Genomic DNA, 18,138 nt, shown 5'->3' on the forward strand with positions numbered 1-18,138 from the left:
CGAGGGAAATGAGACAGAAGGAGGGACAGACACTGAATGATTACACTGATTTGTGGTATATTAATAAAAGAAAAAACATAATATGAGACTAATACCCAAGGACAGTAGAAACAAGGACCAGTAGAATTTGTCCACAGTTGGAAGCTTCCCACAAGTGGCGGGGGGGAGGGGGGACAATTAGGATAGAAAGGGACCACTATGGCAGTAATAGTTGGAAATGATCACTCTGGACAAGATCTGAGTGCTGAAAGGAGATAGGAGGATATACGTGAGAATATATCAGTACCTGTATTGCAAACCATTAATGCACAGAAGGGCTGGAGAGATAGCACAGCGGTAGGGCATTTGCCTTGCGCGCAGCCAGCCCAGCGGAATCAGGTTCAATTCCTCCACCCCTCTCGGAGAGAGCCCGTCAAGCTACCGAGAGTATCTCACCCGCCCAGCAAAGCTTGGCAAGCTACCTGTGACATATTCAATATGCCAAACACAGTAACAAGTCTCAAAAAATGGAGATTTTACTGGGCCCACTCAAGCAAAATCGATGAACAACGGGAGAACAGACAGACAGAATGCCCAGAAGAGGTGTGTGTTTGTGTGTGTGTGTGTGTGTGTGTGAGAGAGAGAGAGAGAGAGAGAGAGAGAGAGAGAGAGAGAGAGAGAGAGAGAAAGAGAGAGAGAGAGAATGCACCTGCCATAGAGGCTGACGGGTCATGGGGAGGTGGCATGGGGAGGTGGAAAAAAAACTGGGAACATCGGTGGTGGTAAATGTACATACATTGGTGAAGGGACAGGTGCTGGAACATTGTATGACTGAAGCCTAATCACGTACAACTTTGTAACTGTGAAAAAAATAAAAGGTAACTGGAACTTAAATTAAAAATAAAGAAATGAAAATAAAAGCTGAGCACTTGCTTTGTTTGTGAAAGACTGATGTTTGATCCCCAGTACTGCACAGACCCTCAAGCCCACTAGGAGTGACTCTTGAGAACAGAAAAAGGAATATATCCTAAGCATCAGCTAATGTGGCCCTCTCCTTTCCAAAATAAATAAATAAAATTTTAAGTAGATAGAACTTTTGGCATTAATATAAAACTTTAAAAAAAAAATTTTAGGTCACCTATCAGTGCTCTGGTTTACTCCTAGCTCTGCGCTTAGGAATCTGCTTCTGAATGTGCTCAGGGGATAGTATACTATGTGATGCTGGGGATTGAACCCAGGTAAACTGCATGCAAGACAAGTGCCTTACTTGCTAAACTCTCTCCAGCTCCCTAAAAGAACTAAAAAGCAGTGACATTGGACGGTGGATATGGCTCAAATGGCTGACATTCTCCAGGGCCTGTCCTGAGCACGGCTGCCTAGTTCCCACAGCACCACTGGGTATGGTCATAAAACAAAATACTGTAGCACGGTAGCACTGTCCTCTCTGTAGCTTGCTGGGCTCTCCAAGAGGGGCAGAGGAATCAAACACAGGTCGGCCGAGTAGACCGCATGCAAGGCAAATGCCCTACCCGCTGTGCTATCGCTCCAGCCCAAAACAAAACAAAACAAAACAAGTAAAAAAAGTAAAGAACAGTTTTTCTTTTTGACAATGAAACGTTCATGACAAATTTTGCACATCAATTTACTTGTGATGATTATGCAGTTTAAACTGCACTGGAGAGATAGAACACAGGTTAAGTTGTTTGCATTGCAGCTAGCTGACCCTGGGTGGGTGAATCACCACATGTCTGACACCCTCTTAGGTGATGCTCTAAGCAACCCCTCCTAAAGAAAAGCACAATAAACTTATTTCCACTTTAAATTTAAGAAACCAGGACTAAAATGATAGCACAGCAGGAAAGGCAATCACTCTGCGCACAGCAGACCGGAGTTCTTTCCCCACCACTATATATGCTTCCCTGAGCACTGTCAGAAGTGATTCCTGAACACAAAGTCAGGAGTAGGCCCTGAGCACAGTTGAATGTGACCCCAAAACAAACAAACAACAAAAAAATTTGAGAAGCCAAGTCATACCTAGGTATATATTTTGTCACATACATATAAAACATAAACATATAACTTAGGCAAACTTCTTTAAGATTTTTATAAGTACAGTCCTCCGATTATTGTAATTGGAGATACTCAGTAAAATTTTCAGAACATTAATCCAACTGTCACTGTCCTCCCGTTGTTCATTGATTTTGCGTGAGCGGGCCCAGTAACGTCTCCATTTTGAGACTTGTTACCATGTTTCTGTTTGGCATATTGAACACGTCACAGGCAGCTTGCTCTCAGTAGCTTGCCGGGCTCTCTGGGAGGGGCGGAGGAATCGAACCCAGCTAGGTGGGGCTGGCTGGGTGAGTGCAAGACAAACGCCCTACCGCTGTGCTATCGCTCCAGCCCAACATTAATCTAACATGTTTATACATTACAATTGCAAAAATTCAAGTTAAAAGGCACTTAGCTTTTTGCTTCATTTAAGAATGAAGTATTATTTCCAATTATGCCTAAATATTTTAAATCAGGCTCTGTTACTCCCTTTATACACAGGGGTATTAATTGTTTTTCCAAATGGTTGGTACAGTTGTTTTAAAATGGTGACACCCCCCCCCTCATATTCTATATGTGGGATGTAAAAAAGCAAACTAAAGGAATAACAAATAGCCAAAGGCAATAGTACTTGCGCATTAGTCTACAAATCTGTATTACCAAGGAAAGAGGTGTGGGCCATAGGGGACCTTGGAACTTTGGTAGAGGAAAATGGAGAGTCTGGTAGAGCATGTGCTGTTAGAATTTTGTATCCAAGAAGTTCAATTATCAGCAGTATTTTAAGTCGTGGTGACTCTAAAAAATAAGAGAAGGTAATATTTTACATTTTTGCTAAAGTGAGAAATAACAAAAATGTAAAATAAAATGCTGTCTCCTCCCCAAAAGTTCATATGTATAAATCGTAATCTCAACAGACGCTGTGTTTGCAATACAAATTACAGATTGTATTTTCTTAATACCTGTGTGTTGAACTCAGCACTGTGTGTGTGTGTGAGAGAGAGAGAGGGTGTGTGTGTGTGTGTGTGTGTGTGTGTGTGTGAGAGAGAGAGAGGGGTGGGTGTGTGTGTGTGTGTGTGTGTGTAATTCTCACAGTTTGAAGGAGGCATTTTAAAAACTGTTTTTCAGGTGAGAATTGGAGTGTGGGGGCAGCTATGTGGAATTAGGACTTCCTGGTATTTTGGGGGACAGGGTGGGAGGTCCAGTGTGCTGTCACTCTGAGGTGACAGGCCTTTCTCTGCTGCAGGCTTACCCCACAAAGAGCCTCTTTGGGAGTCAGTAGCTTAGTGCTCAAGAGGTACAATGCTGCTAATCAAGACTTGATTTCTCTTACCTTCTTACTCGCTGTGCCAGCCAGCAAATTTCCAATGCAATTATATGAGTCGATTTGTCACGGAAAAACTAGAGAACAGAGGAGTTTCAAGACTCTGAGTGGAGACCCTTCTTCCCCACTTTCCTAGCACCCTGAGCCCGCCAGCATGGCTATGGGGGAGGGCGGGGATTAGGGGAGCTCCACCTGCAACCCCCCCCCCCCCCCTCCCCGCAGGCTGCAGGAATTCGGCTTTTTACCCCTGCCCTGGAGGCTGCAGGCTGAATCCAGCTGCCTGCTCAGTCCTCTCTACTCTCCGGTGAGTAACTCAGCGGTGAATGGCAGCTAGGGAATATGGTACTGGAACAGTGGGAATTAGTAGTTGTGCACAGGAATTTGGGGAGATGAAGTGATTATATAATTGAACAAAAATTAAGTTGAAGAGCTGGAGCGATAGCATAGCGATTAGGGCGTTTGCCTTGCACGTGGCTGACCAGGGCTCGATTCCCAGCACTCCATATGGTCCCCTGAGCACCGCCAGGAGTAATTCCTGAGTGCAGAGCCAGAAGTAACTCCTGTGCATCACCGGGTGTGACCCAAAAAGAAAAAAAAAAAGTTGATGCTTTAGAAAATGGAAAGCTGCTAATGAACCCTATTTTCTTTCAGGAAAGGTAACTGAAACTTTTGCAGAAAACCCAGAGTTTGTCAACAAATCTTATTATAAACATAGTTGATCAGATGACACTTAAATTCAGAATTAGATTCAGAATTGGACGAACTAATGAGTGAAGAAACATATGAGAACTACATAAAATTTATTGGAAAGTGACAATGCAACTCTATAGAAAACTGATTCTAAATAAATACGAAAAATAGAAAAACCTAATAGAGAGTAACAATAATTGTGTACTTTTAAACTTGGAATTTGTTCACATCAAATACTTTTTTAAAACTTGAACAATAAAATTGAGGATAAAAGTGAACTTCTGGGCTTAGAATTTATTTACAACCAATACTTTATTAGTTGCTGACAGATGGGGAGAGGCTAGTTATTACTAGTACAGACGGAAAGCTACAATTTTAATTGCTTAAGAGTGGAGTTTGGGGAGCCTTCAGAGATATAGTAAAGCTGGGAAGGCACTCCCCAGCACTGTCAGGGATGGCTCTAAGCATAGAGCCAGGAGCAAGTGGGAGAGAGGGAGAGAAAGAGAAAAAAGGAAGGGTGGGGGGAGGACAGAGAGAGAGAGAGAGAGAGAGAGAGAGAGAGAGACACACACAATGTGTGTGATCAATGATAAGGCGTTTTCACTGTTTTCATTCCCCAGGTTGGGCTCCAGAATTCCATTCCCTCCCCACCCCCATCCTCCCATCCCCCAGTTCCATCATTAAACAACCCCCCCAACACACATCATTTTCAGAAGTTTCTAGCAATTTCGCTTGGAAGTTTTCAGAAGAAGTTTTCAACTTCCCTAACCCTCTAGGAATTTTATGCAAACTTCCCAGAAAAGGACTGGAATGGTAGTATTAATCTATTAACCCATCCATACAATTGTCACCAGGTGAGTGAGACGTCCCCCAGGCTTCGCATTCCCAAATCGCGGGGGAGGGGCCGGGCGCGGAGAGGAAGCCTCAGGTAGCAGGAAGTGGGCGGAAACCTTCGAAGAACAGTCCCGGGCCTGGGACCATTTTAAAACCAGACGAACCTATGAACTGCTTTTCTGAGTATGGAGGAGTCCATAGCAAGCGAGGTAAATGCACTTTCAGTAGATTTGTCTTCTCTCCCTGCGAATCTTCTCGTATCTTACTCTCACCCTGAGTCCACGTGATCCTTTTCTTCTTTTGGAGAAGTATGATTCTTAGAATTCCTTCTTGATTTTTTTTTTTTAAAAAGTGATTGCAGCGCAGTATTTTGGAGTGAAGTGATAATAAGATAGCAAATTTCCTGTTTTGGTTTTGGATGGATTTTTTTTTTTATCCAGTAGAAAGAATATTAAAGTGTGGGGCCTGGAGGGTTAGAAGAGAAAGAAAAAGGGAGGTAAAACCAAGGTTTTAGGAAGAGGCGATTGAGCGGAGTCTAGGAAAAAGACAAAAACCAGGCATTGATGGTACTTGGGGAGGTGGAGTTGGGACCGAATTAAAGGTTACAGGCAAGCGGCTCCAGGCAGAGACACAGTGAAGCTTGAGTGTACTCTGGTCTCTTTCCTAACACTGGTCACTTTTACTTCCAACTCTAGGACTCCAGGGAGGCCAGAGAATGAGAATTGTGTAAGTGCTTTGCAAATGTAGATTTTGAATACCAATGTGAAATTGCTGTAGAGATGTAAAAACGGCATACAATTGTTAATTTGTGGAATTGGTAGAATTCACACTTGGGGAGTAGTTGACCTGGGATTTAATTCCTGACTTGCTTGTAAATTTGCAGCTGACAAGTGCTGGGAATTGAGGCCTTTGCCAAGAGAGATGACTTTAGTTTATAAAGACTACAAAAGATTTCTCAGATGAACGAACACTTAAACTGAAATTCAGCAGGAGGAAAGACATTTAAATGGACCGAGGGTGGAGCTCAGTGATTTCCCTTGAGGCCAAAGTAGCTAGAAAGGAAAGGAATTTGTAACTGGAGTCTGGGGCACTGGAAAGTAGTAAGAAGAAGCTGACTGGAGGTGCTGAGACCGCAGTGCGTGTTAGCCAACGGGAGCCCCAGGTTCAGTCCCTGGCAGCACATGGTCACACATTCGCTTGTTTACTTGGCCCTGCACAGCTGGTGTGACCCTAAGCAGTGCCAAGGGTAGCCCCAAAATGAAGGCAGGCTGGAAGACTGGAATGGGAGATGAGAGGATGGTAGATTGCATTGATTTTTTTTTTTTAGTATACTGGGGGCAGAGCCGGTAGGGCCTTTGCCTTGCATGCAGCTGACATGGGTTTGCTTCCCAGCATTCCATGTGATCCCCTGAGCACTTCCTGGAGTAATTCCTGAGTGCAGAGCCAGAAGTAACCCCTGTGCATCGTCAGGTATGACCCAAAAAGCAAAAAAAAAAAAAAAAAATTTTTTAATATACTTATGCTCAGTGCAGTGAAGTTCTGGGGTGGACATACAGTGTTCCTCTGGCATTAGTATGAAAACTCATTTATTTGAGAAAGACAAAAGAAAAAAAAACATAAATGGGGTAAAATGTTCTAGGTGAGTGATATGAATATTTACATGATATAAGGACCTCACATTCCCCCAAGCAGAGCCACTTTCATTCTACTTTTTTTTTTGCAGCTATCTGTATTTTCTCATGCTTTGTATTGCTTTTGAACTGGCCTCCCATTTCTTCCTCATTACTTCCCTATCTTATAAATAGTGCTAGGTATTAAGAAGGTATCTGGAGAAGAATCTCCACCACCAGCGAACGTCAAGGATTGTCGTGCTACTCTGGTGCAAGTTATCTTAAGACAGGCAGTGTTTGTGATGGATTTGGACACCAGAATATAACTGACTGGTTTCTGTCTCCACAGGAGAACTCCAAAGAGAAAGAGGTTTTACGATCCACAACTGCGTTGGTAGAGAAATGCCTAGTTTCTAGTGAACCAAGCACACTGACTTCTCAGAGAATCCCAGCAAAGGGGACCAAACGAAAAATAAGTATGAATGATGACAAAGGTAGAATATCTAATAAATCCTCAAATTCCATTTTCTTGGGTCTAAAGAAATTTATTTATTTATTTTAAGTCGAGATTTCTGTCCTCTATGAAACCTTTCTTAAATCTCATTTTCCTGAAGCCTGTCTCTGGTTATTTCTATTAAGAACTTGATCTGGAGGGGCTGGAGCGATAGCACAGTGGGTAGGGCATTTGCCTTGCTCGTGGCCGACCTGGGTTCAATTCCCAGCATCCCATTTGGTCCCCTGAACACTGCCAGGAGTAATTCCTGAGTGCATGAGCCAGAAGTAACCCCTGTGCAACACCAGGTGTGACCAAAAAACAAACTGGAGACATAGTGTAGGGTTAATAGTACATAGCTTAAGGCACTTGCCATGCATGCTGCTGACTCAGGTCTGATACCCCAGTTCCCCAGAGTTCCCGAGCACTTTATGGTATGACTCCAAAATCCAAAATTAGAAAACAAATTTTATCTGTTTCCAAACTTCCACAGCAGACTTGGTTCTGATTGTCATTTCATCTTTAATGTGTGGTAATTTGGGGACAGATGGTTGGTAAATTTGAAATCCTAACCTTGAAACTCCACTTCCTATTTACCTTGCCGGGTTGGATGTGGGAAATGATATCAGTCATGATTTACATCGATAATTAGTGTGTTAATTAGGCAAAATATCTACACTGTACTCAGTAAATCATGGGCATGGTTAGTCTCACTGTTGTTTCTGCTCTGGAGGGGTGATCTGTCTGTCTTTCCTGAATGGTACAAGCATGAGGCAAAATTGCCAGAGAGCCGTCTGCAGTGAGACTGGAAAATCGTGAGCATTAGTGATTTCATGTGTTATGTTATTGCAGGTGGTTTCTTTCATTTTTAGTGAGAGGAGGACAAAGCATCGCTATTTATGATCTCAGATCTAACATTTCTATCACTCCCCGTGGATAGGAAGTGCAATATCTCATGTAATCTCCTGGAGTCCTTGAATTGAAGGGCTCACAAAGGAGCAAATCATGTGAACAGTGAGTGGCAAAGAGTTTTAGGAAGTAGAAAAGGGGTATCATAAGTTCCAAGTCCTGTCACTCACAGGTTAGATGGTCTTCCTTCGAGTACAATGGGGATTAGACTGTGAGAACTAAGTAATGGTAGTTTGAAAGACAGTGAAGGGACCAGGAAAAAGATCAGAGTACCAAAACAAATGCTTTGCATGTGGAAACACCCCCACCCCCACCCCGTTCCATCCCTCGGCAACTCAACAGGAATGGTCCACAAGCACCAGCAACTGATTGTGACCTCAACAATTCAAACATAAATAAACTTTAAAATCTAAAAGTTTAAACAGAAGTTAATTATTTATTTTATTCCATTCTTTTTCAGTTTCGTGTTCACAAAGAGCATCACAGGGCAGTGAAAAAGTCAGAATTAGGAAGAAGATACCAATTCCCCCACTGCCCTCTCAAATGCCACCAGTCAACCTGCTTCACCGGGACATTGTTCGGGCCTGGGGCCGTGAACTAAAGATAAGCACCAAAGGCCAGGTAAGGGCCTGGCATGCGAGAGACCCCCACCAACCCTCATGCTGCTGCAAGAAAGGATAGGGACCTTTCTTTATTAATTCATTTTTCTTTCGTCTTAGAAATTGGATATATATAAGCGAATCTGTGAATATGCATACCCAAATCAGAAGGTGAGTCATTTTTTTGGAAATTTGGCAGAGCAGGAAGTTTAATTCTCACCCTAATTGTCATTTTTAGCACCAGAGATCAAATGGGGCTCTTGTTCCCTCCTTCTAAAGAGAATTATCCCTGACCTCACTTTTCACCAATTCTGTACAAAGAATAATAAAATTTGAGACATTTTGATCTTCTGTATCCCCCTTCTAGGACATTCCTGATAATGCAAAAGAGGCAAGGATCCTGACAGAATCGAAGAGGCGATCAATGATGGGTATGGCAAAAATAGCTCTGGAGGGTTCTGAAGGGACATCAGAAGTGGCTATTCCTGGAGCAGAGATGGTACCTGTCCTGGAGGGACCAGAAACTGTGGTAGTGACCACTTCAGCTTCAGATTCTGTGTTTGCCTCCTGGGCAAGAATCGCAGCCATGGCTGGGAAGACAGAAGAAGTAGAGGCACAGTCAACACAGGAATCCTGTGGTAAGTTAATAGTAAGAACTGGTTCTGGTCCAGATGAAGAAATGAGTTTTGGGGCCAGAGCAATAGTACAGTGGGTAGGGCATTTGCCCTGCACGAGGCCAACTGAGTTTGATCCCTGGCATCCCATATGGTCCCCCAAGCACCACCAGGAATAACTACAAAGTATAGAGCCGGGAGTAACTCCTGAACATCACTGGGTGTGACCCCTCTCCCCCCCAAAAATGAGTTTCATTCATCTTAATATCTGATCTTAAAATTTAATCTTGATGTTGATCTTAATATTGATATTTATCTTAATATTGATCTTAAAATATCTTAAAATTTAGCAAAATCACCTGAGTGGCTGTTAGGCCTAGGCCCAGACCCAAATTTGGGATTTGGATCTGTGGAGGGCCTAGAAATTTTGATTTTGAACAGCTTCCTGGGCTATGCTGATGACGTGGTCTGAAAACCATCGCTCTAAAGTATTGTCAGAGCTTGAGCCCTGAATCTTCTAAGTACAGGTTGTTTATGGTGAGTCAAATGGGTCACTTAGATCAAGGAGGTCAATTGTTTGATGGTAGATGGACAATTCCGGTGGTGGTTATAATGGAGGATACACAGATGTCAAAGTATGAAGCTGTATTCTTGAAATGTATGCAGTGTTATTAAGCAATTTTATCTCAAAATTTTTTAAATAAGCTAACTTGATAATTACAGCTTTCAGTTCCCTCATCATAAAGTAATGTAGTAAGAATTATAGAATATGCTATGCAGGAAGATCATAAACTAGTTAGCACAATACAGTGTCTATTGTATTGAGACTCCTCAACATAATTAATAAAAGACTTCCCAGACCAATTTGATTTAGTAATTCTCTTGGAGCAGATCAGAATATGGCATTCCATAATATGCCTGCCTTTTTTTATTGGTTGTACAAGAATCAAACGTGATACTAACACATGCAAAGAATGTGCTCTGTCACTGAAAAATATACCTCTGACATAAAAATTATTTTGAGCTAAAGGCAATTAAGAAAACCCAGACAAAGCTTCCTCTTAACTGCCTAGAGGCAGAATGTAAATTTTCCTTTTGCCGAAGACAGCCTCATCACTTATTAATCTGATTTTTTCTTAGAATCCCAGATGAAAATCTAAGTTTTGATCATTTCATCTACTCATTCGTAACTATCACACCTTTAACACTTCTCTCTTTTTTTACCAAATCAGGATTTTAGGAGCCCAGAGAAATAGTGCAGCAGAGTAGGTGTTTGTCTTACAAGCAGCTGACCCAGGTTCTATTCCCAGCATCTTATATGCTCCCCTGAGCACCACCAGGAGTGATTCCTGAGTGCAGAGGCGGGAATAGTGCTGAGCATTGCCAAGAGTTGTCCAACCACTGCGTCTCTATCCCCCACCCCCACCCCTAATCAAATTACGATTTTTAAAAAATTATTTTGGTTTGGGGGCCATACCCATTGATTCTCGAGTTTTGCTCCTGGCTCTGTGCTCAGGGATCACTCCTGGTAAGCTCAGGAGACAATATGGGATGGCTGGGGATCGAACCCGGGTTGGCAGTGTGCAAAGCTAGCTTCCTATCCATTATACTATCTCCAGCAAGTCTCCTTCTCTTTCCCGGCACAATTCTCTTTTCTCCTCACCTTACTGTGTTTACTTATATGCCACATATGAGTGAGTTTGGTGTGTGACCTTTCACTTTAACTTATTCACTCACCTCATTTACCGTCCATTCTATCCCTGGGCTAGCTAACTGAAGAATTTTAGTTCTTTCTTATACCTGAGTTGTATTCCATTATGCTTGTATACCACAACTTTATTTATTCACCCATTCTTTGGCACTGGGCTGGGGTGATAGCACAGCAATAGGGTGTTTGCCTTGCGCGCGGCCAGCCTGGTCGAGCCGGGTTCAATTCCTCCGCCCCTCTTGGAGAGCCTGGCAAGCTACCCATGATGTATTCGATATGCCAAACACAGTAACAAGTCTTGCATTGGAGACGTTACTGGGCCCGCTTGAGCAGATTGATGAACGATGGGAGGACAGTACTATAGTGCTTAATTTTTTGAGAAGTTTCCACAGTTATCCATAAAGGCTGAACCAGTGAACATTTCTGCTAACAGTGTATGATGGTTTGTTTCTCATCCTATCCCCGCCAACACTGGTGGTTTCAGGCTTTTTTTTTTTTTCTTTTTGGGTCACATTCGGTGATGCACAGGGGTTACTCCTGACTCTGAATTCAGGAATTACACCTGGCGGTGCTCAGGGGACCATATGGGATGCTAGGAATCGAACCTGGGTTGGCCTCTGGCAAGGCAAATGCCCTACTGGCTATGCTATTGCTCCAGCGCCTTGTACCCTATCTCATTACTGTTTTGGTGTCCATTTCCATAATAAGGGATGAAAATTTTTTTCATATACCTATTGGCTTTCTGTGTCTTTGATGAAGTATCTGTTTAGCTCTTCTCCCTTTTTTTTTTATTGTGGCTGGTGGCTGTTTGGTTTTTAGTTGTCATACTTTGTGACTGTTTTATAAATCTTAGATTTCTTTTAATATGATTTTTTTTTTTTTTTAGTGAAACACCATGAAGTACAGTTGTAGACTTACAAGTTTTTGTGCTTGGGTTTCAGTTATACAATGATCGAGTACCCATCTCACCACCAGTGCCCATTCTCCACCCCCACCAATCCCAGTATTCCTCCCACCCCCCATCCTACATCCCCCATCCCATCCTACCTTTGTGGCAGGGCACTCCGTTTTGTTCTCTTTTTCCTTTTGGGTGCTGTGGTTTGCAGAAGAGGCATTGGGTGGCAATCATGTTCAGTCTATAGTCTACTTTCAGCATGCATCTCCCATCCTGGGCGGATCTTCCCAGCACCCTTTATTTGGTGCTCCCTTCTCTATCTGAGCTGCCTTTATCCCTAGAGTGTGCGGCTGGCCTCGAAGCCATGGAGTGAACCTCCTGGGAAAATCTTAGATTTTAATCCTTAGTGTGCCCTGAGCAAATATTTTTTTCTCACTTAATAGAGTGACTTTATCTTCAAGTCATTGTTTCTATTGTAGTGGAATTTTGTTTTTAATTTAGTCCCATTTGTTTATTTTTTGCTTTTCTTATCATTGTCAGTCACATAAAATGATGGGAAACACCTCTAAAGTCAGTATTATGATGAATTCTCTACTTTTCTTGGTGTATGCTATGGATTCAGAGCCAATATCCAGTCTTTAGTGCATTTTTTGACTTGTCTTTTGTATATGGTGTGAGATAGGGGTGGGAGGGATCCAAGAAAAATGTTGAGTCACAACCAACTGTGCTTAGGGACTACTCCTGGTCTCTGTGCTCAGTTTGCTCCCAAAACTAGGTCTGTTGCATGCAAAGCATGCACTCAGCCTATTGAGGCAGTTCTCTCTGGTTCTTGATGTAGTTTTCATTTTTTGTTGCTATTTTTAATATGTGAATAACCAGTATTCCCAACATTGTTTGTTAATGACTCTTCATTGCTTACTTCATGCCCCTTTCTTCTTTGATGCAACTTGATTAACTCTCAGTATATCTGATGGTGTATCTCTGGTTCTTAGTTCTATTTCCATTGATCTAAGAGTTTGCCTTTAGTCTAGTGCTGCACAATTTTGATTAACATAACTCTGCAATACAATTTAGAATTAAGAATAGAGAAGTCCACGTATCTTTTACTTCAAAGATTCTTCTGCTTTTTAGGAATTTTATTACTCAATGTAAATTTTTTTTGTTCATATCTCTAAAGTTACTCTGGAAATTCTGATGGGGACTGCATTGGATCTGTATATAATAGGATGATCTCTACTGGGTTTTTTCCCTCTAATTTCTTTGGGGGGGGGTGTTGGGGTAGTGCGGGGGACACAGCTTGCACACATTGTGTTGCTCAAAGGTTTAAACAGGTATCAGGGATATATCTTAGTCATAGAGTAAAGTAAAAGTAAAGTAAAGGCCCTCCCGCTGATCATCGATTTGCTCGAGCGGGCCCAGTAACGTCTCCATTGGAGACTTTGTTGTTACTGTGTCTGGCATATCGAATACTCTCCGTAGCTTGCCGGGCTCTCCAAGAGGGGCGGAGGAATCGAACTCGGGTCGGCCATGTTGGCTGCGTGCAAGGCAAACGCCCTACCCGCTGTGCTATCGCTCCAGCCCAGTCATAGAGTACTTGTACTATATATGTGAGGCCCTGGGTTTGAGCCTGAAACCCAACAGAAACAAAAATATAATTAAAAAAGTTTAATAAAAAACTATTTTGCATTATTCATTCCGTTTACAGAGCGGATAGAGTTGGTTAAGTTAAGATGCTAGGTTCACAGATGGAGCTTGAGCAGACAAAGAGCAGATTCAAAGGCCATGATGCTCTCTGGAACAGTCTAGTTGGTTCATGCTGTGTTCATAATGCATTTTTTCCTTTCCCAGATGTCAGGTGGTGTGTGGTGCATGGGAGAACTCTCCCAGCAAACGCAGAAGGATGGGTTCGTCTACAGTTTCATGCAGGACAAGCCTGGGTACCCGAGAGAAAAGGGCAAGTGTGTGCACTCTTCCTGCTCCCCTCCTGCAACTTTCCACCCGCAAGCATGGAGGACAATATGCTGTGCCCTAAATGTGTCCAAAGGTATCACCTACTGCTTTTCTACCAATCAAATTAGGCACCTGGCTTTTGAAAAGACAGATAGTAACTTTTTTTCCTTTCTGTTTTTTGGGCCATACCTAGCAATGCTCAGGGATTACTCTGGACTGAGTGCTCAGGGATCACTTCTTATGGGGTTGAAGGACCATTTGGAAGGCAGGGAATTGAACCCAGCTTGGCTGCATGAACCAACTTTAGAAACCCACTCCAGCTATAGCTAGTAGTTCTTTATTCAATCTTCCAAGATTAAGTTGTCAGTAAATAGTTTCAAGAAAATCATCACTCAGGTAAGTATATCCCATAGGAAAAGAGTATAAGTCAGGGTTTAACACTTCTATCTGATGGGGCTAGAGTGGGCATTTGCCTTGACCCGGCCATCACTGGGTGTCACTGGCCCCCTGCAGCAAAAAAAAAAAAAAAAAAAAAAAAGACTTCTATCTCGAATCCCATAATTCAGAAGAAATGTTGTGTCATTATATCCAAGTATGTGCACTGTACAGAAATAATGGTTTATTTTCAAATGAACAAACAAACATAAAACACTTTCTGGGCTGGAGGGATAGTCCAGTGGGTAGGGCACTTGCCTTGTATGCAGCCAACCCAGATTTGATCTGCGGTACAATGTAGGATCCTCCAAGCCCACCAGGAGTGATTCCTGAATGCAGAACCAAGAGTAACCCCTGAGCCTCACTAAGTGTGCCCAAAATAAAACTAAAAAAGAAAAAGAATAAAAGCCACTTTCTCTTGTCTATAGCTGATAGAGATACCTGAAACATAAATAGCTTAATACCAAGCAGTGTACGAAAGTAATGCAGAGAAATATCAAAGAGGCTTCTTGAAAGAGGAAATGGTTGGGGCTGGAGCAATAGCACAGCGGGTAGAGCGTTTGCCTTGCACGCGGCCAACCCAGGTTCGATTCCCAGCATTCCATATGGTCCCCTGGGCACTTCCAGGGCTGATTCCTGAATGCAGAGCCAGGAGTAACCCGTGTGACCCAAAAAGCAAAAAAAAAAAAAAAATGGCTAGAGAGAAGTAAGGTTATATTTCAGCATATGGTGTCGTGCTAATTCTATAATAAAAGAGGGCATAGTAGAAATTGAAAGGAAGTTCTTTGTTACGAAATATGAAAGTCTATGATAGATAGTATCAGTTTTATTTATAAGATAAACATAATAATGCCTATCTAAGAGCAGTGAAAATTAAATGAGTTATGTGTATAAATGTTCTTAAATTGAGAGTTAGAACAATATTAAATTGCATTTTAAGTTATATACTGAATTTTTAAAAATTATTCCAGTGGAATTGGTTTGCGTAATCCACGATTAAAAAAATGTACAGTGTAAGCAAGTAAAAATCTGAACATTACAAATTTTGCGTAATATAATTAGTTTGTGGTCCAATTATAAAAAGTTTTGACTGTTGTTGATTTATATTTTACCCACTGCCAGTGGTATTTCTGAAAGTGTATTAGTTATGTGACAATAATCAATAAAATATCATTATATTCAGCAAAAAATGAACTTTAGAAACACGATCATGAAAGAGCAGAAGGGTGTTAACAAAGAGCTTGGGGGTGGGGGCGGAGGCTTTTCTGTAAAACTAAAGTTCCAAGCCAAATTGGAATCATTGTACTAAATAAAATGATTGACTGGTCAGAAATAAACCTGATAGAACAGGCCTGATAAATTGACTTTTCCATGCATAAAGCATATAAACTAATCATTGTTCCTATTTCTCAAAAAACAAAGAGAAAAAGAAAGGGGATGTAGAATATTATTTTAAATTAAGATAAACCAACACAGTTGGCAAATCAGGGATGACAGTGAAAGGGAGAATACTGTTTATTGAAGTAGTGGCAACACCAGATGAAGGAAAGACAGTTCTGGACAGTCTGTTTCTACTAGCAACCATTTCTACTAGCAAACTTCTTAATTGCTACTTTACTAGACTTCCATTTCTACATCTCAATTATGATGAGAAAATTGGGCCAGAGGTGTGCAGAGTTTAAATATGGCATTAAAATCAAATCATCAAGTAAAAAAAGTTTTATTCTAGAAAGCCATTATGTTTAGATGTGTAGAAATTCTTATCAAATGAAGATAAGGGTACATTAATAAACCTACTTAAGTAACATGAGGTTCTAAGCAGTCATGAGTCATGGATACAGGTAATGGATGTTGACTGAGCAAGTGATGAAAAGAATTGGCTGCCTTGGGAGGTTTTCTGTACACACACACAGAGTCTAGAGCTAGAACTACAGAATATTTGGGGGGGGCCGGGGGGGCGAAGGGGTCACAGCCAGCGTTGTTCAGAGGTTACTCCTGGCGCTGCACTCAGGAATTACTCCTGGCACTGCTTTGGGGACCATATGGGATGCTGGGGATTGAACCCGGTTGGCCACGTGCAAGGCAAAGGCCCAGCCCACTGTACTATCACTCCAGTCTGAGCTACGGAATCTTAATCACTTGGGAATTTTATGCTGCAGTAGGATGTATACTTGTGTCTGGGCCCCGTAGGGATAGAAAAGTAAGTAAAGTAAAGTAAAGTAAAGTAAAGGCCCTCCCGTTGTTCATCGATTTGCTCGAGCGGGCCCAGTAATGTCTCCATTGGAGACTTTGTTGTTACTGTGTTTGGCATATCGAATACGTCACGGGGAGCTTGCCAGGCTCTGCCGTGAGGGCGAGATACTCTCGGTAGCTTGCCGGGCTCTCCGAGAGGGGCGGAGGAATCGAACTCGGGTCGGCCATGTTGGCTGCATGCAAGGCAAACGCCCTACTGCTGTGCTATTGCTCCAGCCCTGCTCCCCTTGGAGAGCCTGGCAAGCTCCCCGTGATGTATTCGATATGCCAGACACAGTAACAAGAAGTCTCATGATGGAGACGTTACTGGACCTGCTCGAGGGATAGAAAAAGGGGAAAAAAATGCCTTTCTGGATGTGGGGGCTGTGTGGGTGCATGGAGGGGGTTTTTCTAACTCCAGGAAGCTCTCTGTTTACCTGCTGTGGGAACACCTATGGTGATTACTGAACACCAACAGTCTTGGACATCTGTCAGAGGACAAAAACATATTGCAAGCAGGCCTTTCTGGCTCAAGTGTTCCTCCATCAGCCAGGATTGCAGTTCTTTGGGTCCCAGGGAGGTTATTGTCCTCACCAGGCTGCAGTGAGTGAAGGAATACCTCTCCTTTCCCCCTTTCCCCTGCCCTGCCCCCTTCCATGAGTGATTATCTCCATGCCAATCAAGTTGAATGAAACTGTCATTGCTCTGACTGGCACTTTGAGGACATACTTGGGCTTCAGGACACATGACGAAAGAGCCACTCCTGGGGTCTCTTCTGTCATAGCTGCACGGGACAGAAATTTTATAGGAAATTGATTCCTTGTTGTTCCTTGATAACATGGTCACATGCTTCCCAGCCAAGATCCTAATGTTTAAAGACCTTCCTCTTTGGTATTTCAATAATGGGCTTCTCAGTTATTTTCAATAATGCAACTTGATATTTCATTCTGATTCTTAAGAGACGGCTTAAGGAACATTATGTTTGAGGGCCAAGGAAATACAGGGAAATGGCTCAAGCAATAGAACACTTGCTTTATATGCATGGGGCTTGATGAGGTTTCATCTTTTGTTTTGTAGGAATAAGGCATTGATGAAAAGTCTCCAGTAAGACCGCAATATCAAGGACAAGGGTGACGCTGTAATTAAAAATAAAAAGATGGCTACGGTCACAACTGTTGCTGACTGTTGAACTCTGTGACTGCCGTACTTTCCACCTTCTAAGTTTAATTATTTCAGACTTAAGTATTTGAAGCCAAAGTTAAAGTTCTTCTTTCCTAGTCTCCAAAAAAAAAATATTCCTAACATACAAGCAATGTTTCTGCGTGATAAAACCAGGGCAACTTTGCCAATATCATTTCCACGTGTAACTGTTCTGTTAGTTGTTACTGCTTGAAAATATTGGAAGTATAATATATTGGACTTAAAATGTGTATATAAAAGTGTTATCTATTGTGTCTTGGGAAATAGTACTTATTGTGTGAGAATAATTTTTGTGTTGGTAGAATTAAACAGACAAATGAAAAACCATGATTTACTTGTTTAACCACTTTGAAATGTCGACATACAAAAAGCTGTACATGTTTTATATTCCCCCTCTTCCCACCACTGTCAAAATGAAAATGATGTAGCTCAGTGATCAAATGTGTGCATGAGGGACCTGCAGGAGGGACCTGGGTTCAATGTCTGCAGCATTGAGATGTGGGGGCTGGAGAGTAATATAAAGATGAAATCTCTAGTCACACTCTCTAATTCTTCCTAATCTCCATAAACCCTTCCTAAATTCCTATAATGTTTTCATTACCTCCCTTTCCCCTCTCCCC

At 42.1% G+C, this 18,138-nt stretch overlaps 1 protein-coding gene across 1 annotated transcript in view; it reads left to right on the plus strand.

Annotated features, from left to right (window-relative positions):
* Window positions 1-17,426, plus strand: part of LOC130018446 (developmental pluripotency-associated protein 4-like) — a 78,250-nt gene extending 60,824 nt beyond the window's left edge. The window contains exons 5-12 of the mRNA XM_056109143.1: window positions 3,572-3,653; window positions 4,816-4,893; window positions 6,833-6,977; window positions 8,346-8,506; window positions 8,605-8,655; window positions 8,852-9,122; window positions 13,550-13,745; window positions 17,396-17,426. Of these exons, the coding sequence (XP_055965118.1) occupies window positions 3,572-3,653; window positions 4,816-4,893; window positions 6,833-6,977; window positions 8,346-8,506; window positions 8,605-8,655; window positions 8,852-9,122; window positions 13,550-13,745; window positions 17,396-17,426 (1,015 nt within the window). The remainder of the gene's footprint in view (window positions 1-3,571; window positions 3,654-4,815; window positions 4,894-6,832; window positions 6,978-8,345; window positions 8,507-8,604; window positions 8,656-8,851; window positions 9,123-13,549; window positions 13,746-17,395) is intronic.
* The last annotated feature ends 712 nt before the right edge of the window (window positions 17,427-18,138 follow it).

This window comes from Sorex fumeus, unplaced genomic scaffold, assembly GCF_029834395.1.
Source record: "Sorex fumeus unplaced genomic scaffold, SorFum_2.1 ptg000265l, whole genome shotgun sequence".
Classification (NCBI taxonomy): domain Eukaryota; kingdom Metazoa; phylum Chordata; class Mammalia; order Eulipotyphla; family Soricidae; genus Sorex; species Sorex fumeus.